General features: G+C 36.3%; 1 protein-coding gene across 1 annotated transcript; it reads left to right on the top strand.

The window, feature by feature from the left end:
* Window positions 1–5,021: 5,021 nt before the first annotated feature.
* LOC110126646 (protein SET-like) lies at window positions 5,022–5,840 on the top strand. The gene has a single exon (XM_020876411.2). The coding sequence runs from the start codon at window positions 5,022–5,024 to the stop codon at window positions 5,838–5,840; it is 819 nt and encodes a 272-aa protein (XP_020732070.2).
* The last annotated feature ends 298 nt before the right edge of the window (window positions 5,841–6,138 follow it).

Raw genomic sequence — 6,138 nt, forward strand, 5'->3', positions numbered from 1 at the left:
TCCATGCTTCATCTTTTCCTGCCTTCTCTTTGACTGTATACCTTTATTTCAGTTTCCATTTTATCTCTCTGACTTACATTTTTTTCCTGTTTGCTCTGAAGATGACAATATGTTATTTTGAATTATTACTGTCCACTACAAACTAATGGCATTTCAATTACAGTTTTTGAATATTGCAGCAATATATTGATAATTAAATTTAATACTCCCACACCATCTTTTGTGCTACTTTGAAATGCATTTAACCTACACATGTGTTTTAAATCAAACCACACATTATTATTTTCACTTTAAATAAGTATCCTTTACTTAAGTAATTTAAAAAGTAAAAAAAAAAAAAAAGTCTTTTATAATCTATTATGTATTTACCAGTCTGCCTTTCTTCATTCCTTTGTGCAAATCATGTTTCACCAACACCAAGGGCCCGCTTTACCATTTCTTACAGTACAGCTGGGCTTCCCTGGTGGTTCAAATGGTAAAGAGTCTGCCTGCAATTCTGGAGACCCAGGTTTGATCCCTGGGTTGGGAAGATCCCCAGAGAAGGGAATGGGAACCCACTCCAGTATTCTTGCCTGGAGAATTCCATGGACAGAAGAGCCTGGTGGACTACAGTTCATGGGGTTACAAAGATTTGGACACGACTGAGCAACTAACACACACATACACACACACGGTACAAGTATGCTGGTGATGAATTCTCATAACTTTCATCTGAAAATGCCTTTATTTGACTTCTATTTTTCAACAATAACAATCCTGTGTTTAAAATTCTAGTCTTAGATTTTTTTTTATTTCAACATTGAAGAAAAAAACCATGGCCCATTGTCTCATGGCTTATATTTTGATGAGAAACCACTCCCCCAGGAATCTTCATAATCTTTTTTGCTCAGTTGCTTTCAAATTTTTCTCTTTTTCTTTTTTGGTTCTCGTGGGGAGAGAGAAAATTAGTCCCATCAGACTCACAGTTTTGAGAGCTGATATTTTTTGTAATAATTGGAAAATTCTCTACTATTATTATTATTAATAATAAATTCTATTATTTCCTAAAATAGCTTTCTGTTCCAACCTCTCTCTTTTATTCTGTAATCTGTAATCCCAATTGTACTGTGTATATATTATATTACCTGATACTGTCTCATAATTCACTAATGATTTTTCAATCTTTTCTCTTTCTATGCTTCAGTTTGGAAAGTTTCTATTAATATTATTCTGTCTTCAAGTTCTTGAAGCTTAACAATCTTTACTTCCTGGGTTTTCCACTTGTTAAACTCACCCACTAAACTTTTCATTTTAGATTTTTATTTTTCAGGTTAAGGATTTCCAATTCTTTACTGATATCCTCTCATCTCTGTACTATGTTCATATATTTCTGTAAAATTTGAGAACATATCTATGATATACCTGAAGTCTTTGTCATAATTGCAAGATCTCTGTCACCTTGCTGTATGTTCCCATCAATTTTTTGTCCTGGTTTTGAATCATATCTCCTTGCTTCTTCACATGTCTAGTAATATTTTATCATTTCATGCACATTGCATATGCTATATTGTTGATAATATAGATTTTGTTGCCTTGTTTTGATTTGTTAGAGAATTATTTTATTAGCACATCAACTCCATTTTTTGGTTTTATTTTTCAGGTTTCTTGGAACTCCAGTGTCTTAGTTGGACTCTCAGTTCAACTTAGAATCTTAGTTCATCTCATAGCTCCCCCTTATCTATTATTTGCAAAATCTATAGATAGAGAATCATCCTGAACATTAATTGCTTAACATTTCATGGAATAATCAAGACAATTCCTATGAAGATTTCTGGATCCCCTTCTCTGTGCAGCTTCCTTCTTTCTGCCTGAAAGCTAGATATCTTTTAGTAACTCCAAATTCTCATCTCTGTCTTCTTAGCTTAGCAAAATATTCTACTTAATATAAGCTCCACTTCCCTGCACTGAGGTTCAGAAGCTCCTCCAAGCAGAAAAATCAATGCAATTGTAGGCCTAATCCCATGTGTTTTTCTTGTGTCTGGAATCACAGATTTATACTGTCTATTGCTCAGTGTCTGAAACCAGTTGCTTCATATCGTTTTCTCAGATTTCTTTTTTTTTTTTTAATAGTGGAAGAACTTACCTGAAACTAGGAACTTGGTCATGGATTAGAGAAGCCCTAAAGCTACTCTTTCACCTTATTTATCTCAGGATCTTTGTAAAGTATAAAATCTCCTGTTCCTTTTATGTTTGAGCCATTTTGTTACACATAACACCTTCTTATAATAGTCAATAAATGTTTTCCTGGTCTTAAATGTTCACTTATTGAAAGATTTAACTCCTAGTTTATAGACTTCTGGTTTACCTCCTGTGTTATCAATATCTTTAAAGATATCAACATCCATCTAGTGACATAAAATGTCCTCAGTTCTTTGATATGTTTCTCTTCAAAGGCTTTTTATTCTTCTTCAGGTCTATGACTCTTTTTTATAGTTACCCTCTGGATTTTGTCATCACTTGAAATTTATTTTACCTCTTCAATGATAAATTCAGACAACTATGTCTTCAAAATAGACTTTATTCTTTTACTCAGTTGCTCCCAGATCTTCAGTCATTTGACTTCTGTAGGACCTCTAATGTGTACATATTTATATCAACTGTCTCCCTATCATTTCCTTCTGAGTTAATTTCTATTACTGTGCATCAGATTCCATTTCAACAACTTTCTTGCCAAAACCCTCAGCAATCACATTTACTTGACTCCTTGCATCCTACTGTACCAAAACAAAACAAAACAAAACATGACACTTGGCTTTCATCTATTCATCTTCTCTGTTGAAGGCTGCTAAGCGTTGGACAGAAATAGCACCTTACTCAGATTAGTGACACTGAAATTTATGATTCATAGCTTCCCATGAGACTTCAATTTACCACATCACAGCAGTGTTTCTTATGTTTTGTTCCTTTCCCATTTACCACAGAAACTATGTCAAATATATTCACTTTCTTCTTATAACTGACTCTTTCACTCACTATCTCATTCTTAATCAACTTCCTTCTTTGAATGGCAGTCATCAACTGATAAGTTTTTCAATTCCTACCACCAAACAGACCAATAATAGCACTCATCCTGCCCATCTCTCCTGCAACAAGGAAATGTGTCCCTTCTGCCCAAGTTTGTGAAATGTATTCTCACTATCTCTGTCTCTCCCTCTATTGGCTTTTTTTGTTAGAATCTAAATATATTCAAGCCTCTCTTCTCAGAAGTCCCTTTTAATCCCAGGTCCCTCTTTGCTGTTTTTGTTCAGTCTTGAGTTGTGTCCAGCTATTTGAGACCCCATGGACTGTACCATGCCAAGCTTCTCTGTCCTTTGCTATCTCCCAGAGTTTGCTCAATTCATGCCCCTTGAGTTGGTGATACTATATTATTTCTTTCCTCTTGCTCATAGAGAGACTCTAGAGACAGATTATCTCTGTGTGTATCCCAGATCTGCCACTTATTAGTTAGTTACAATTAATGTAATGTTTTTAGCAACTCATTTAACTGACTGTGATTTCCTCCTCTATAATACCACATAAGATAGACTGAATGTATATGTATATATATAATAGCATTTGTAAATGCCTGGAAGATAAGCTACTTAATAAGTCTCGGATGTTATAATTCTAAGTATTATTAGTTAAGCCAAACTTCCTGAGAAGACTGAATACAAGTTACATTTACTTTTTTATCTCTGTCTCAGCACTCAAGTCTCAGCGATCTGGCAGCCATGTCAAATGTTTGGCAAAATGTTCTTGCTGAGCCATTTACCCAATTGAACAGGTATTTCTGTCTGTATCTTTCCTGACTTTAGGCAGTATTTGACATTGCTGATCATTTGTACCTCCTATAGCATTCCATTCTTTTTATTTCAGTGCAGTCACATGCTGGGTTTTCTTCTACATGTTGGATATTCCTTCTTACTATATTTTGCATTTTCTTTTGAAAATTTCAGTGTTTTAAAAAATCTTAAATGTCAGGTTCCTCAGAATTCTCCTCTAAGTCCCCCTGATCTTACTACCCATATGCCCTCAATACATTTGCTGATTATTTATGAATCTTGGTCTTCAGCTGAAGCCTGTCTCCTGAGTAGCAGATCAATTCAGCTACTAAAATCTCCACAGGAATCTTACATTCAGCACATATAAAAATTAACTCATCTCTGGCCTCCCTAAGCTGATCGTATATTCTTTAGCTCAACCTTACATAGCATGGCCAATGAAGAACTCCAGAGGCCATTATTCATTTTGCAGTAAGCAAGGGAGGACAGTTAGTATAAAATTCAACTTAAAGGTGTCCCCCCCCCAGATTTGTATAATATGGTAATCTATCCTACATCTGACTTAAAATCCCATATGTTATGTTGGATTCTGCTCTCCATGATGCCCTGTCAATCACTGTCAACTCCAATTACTAATTCTCTCATAGTCTCATCCTCCTCCAAATTTCCAGTGCAACTCCTCCTCCTAGACATCTCCTGATTCTTTTAATATGAAGCCCAAACTTCACACAATTTAGAATTTTCAGGTACTGTCCTACTTTACCACTCTGGCTTCAACTCTAGCTACTCTTCCTTAGTATTCAACAATCAAGATGTACTGCAAGTTTCTCAACCATGCTGTGCATTCTTTTATGTCTAGGCTTCTAGGCATGCTTTTCACTCTCTTTGGAATAATCTACTTGCTCTTTTCCCTAAGAAGGCTTAGTTTAGTCTTCCATAATGTAGACTCTAGACAAGAACATGATTTCAAGAGGTTTATGTTGGAGATAATCTCAAAAGAAATGGTAGAAAAGTGGGTGAAACAGAAGGAAAGAAAGGTGAAACAGTATCTTAGTGAACATGTTACCACTATAGGCAGTGGGAACTCAATTCCACTGGGAACTTTTGGGATATAACATAGAGTACATCTGAGAACAGTCCCATATAAAAAGCAAATTAGAGTTCTCTGAGCTTGCAGTAACTTTCTCTTCCCCTGGGAGGGCTCTTGGCTTTTTTCCCAGCATGGCCCCCAAACACCAGTTTTCACTTCCACTCCAAGCTAAGAAACTGCAAACAGTGAGGCTGACTCTTGCCTCCAGGCCAGATGAGGCATCTGCTTCTTCAAACTTGCCAAAGGAAGTAAAAGAACAGCAAGAAGCAATCAAACATATTGATAAAGTACAAAATGAAATACAAAGACTTAATGAACAAGCCAGTGAAGAGATTTTAAAAGTAGAACAGAAATATAACAAACTCTGCCAACCATTTTTTCAGAAGAGGTCAAAATTGACTGTCAAAGTCCGAAATTTGGGGGTAACAACATATGTTAAACATCCACAAGTGTCTGCACTGCTTGGGGAGGAGGATGAAGAGGTGCTGCATTATTTGACAAGAGTTGAAGTGACAGAATTTGAAGACATTAAATCAGGTTACAGAATAGATTTTTATTTTGATGAAAACCCTTACTTCAAAAATAAACTTGTCTCCAAAGGATCTCATCTGAATAAAAGTGGTGATCTATCTTCAAAGTCCACTGAAATCAAATGGAAACTTGGAAAGGATTTGATGAAACAATCAAGTCAAACACAGAATCAAGCCAGCAGGAAGAGACAGCATGAGGAACCAGAAAGCTTCTTCACCTGGTTTTCTGATCATTCTGATGCAGCTGCACATGAGTTAAGAGAGGTCATCAAAGATGATATTTGGCCAAATCCGTTACAGTACTGCTTGGTTCCTGACATGGATAATGAGGAAGAGGAAGGAGAAGAAGATGATGACAATGAAGAGGAAGAGGGATTGGAAGATATTGATGAAGAAGGGGATGAGGATGAGGAAAGGTGAAGCAGATGACTGATGGAACATTGATGGATTCCAACCTTTTAAAATTCTCTCCAGTCCCTGGGAGCAAATTGCAGTCTTTTGTTTTTCCACCCCCCCCCCTTCTCTTGTGCTCAGTTGCCATGTTTTTGAGGTCTCTTTTCTCCTTTATACCATGGTTCACAACTTATTTTGGGGGGAAATATCTTCAGCAGAATTCAGTGGGAAAAGAATCTCTACCCCTTCCTTTTCCAAATTCATTTTTATCCCTTCCTCTCTCAACAGAAGTTTATGGGATCAACACCACCATGCTCTTGGGGGG

This window comes from Odocoileus virginianus, chromosome 17, assembly GCF_023699985.2.
Source record: "Odocoileus virginianus isolate 20LAN1187 ecotype Illinois chromosome 17, Ovbor_1.2, whole genome shotgun sequence".
Taxonomy (NCBI): domain Eukaryota; kingdom Metazoa; phylum Chordata; class Mammalia; order Artiodactyla; family Cervidae; genus Odocoileus; species Odocoileus virginianus.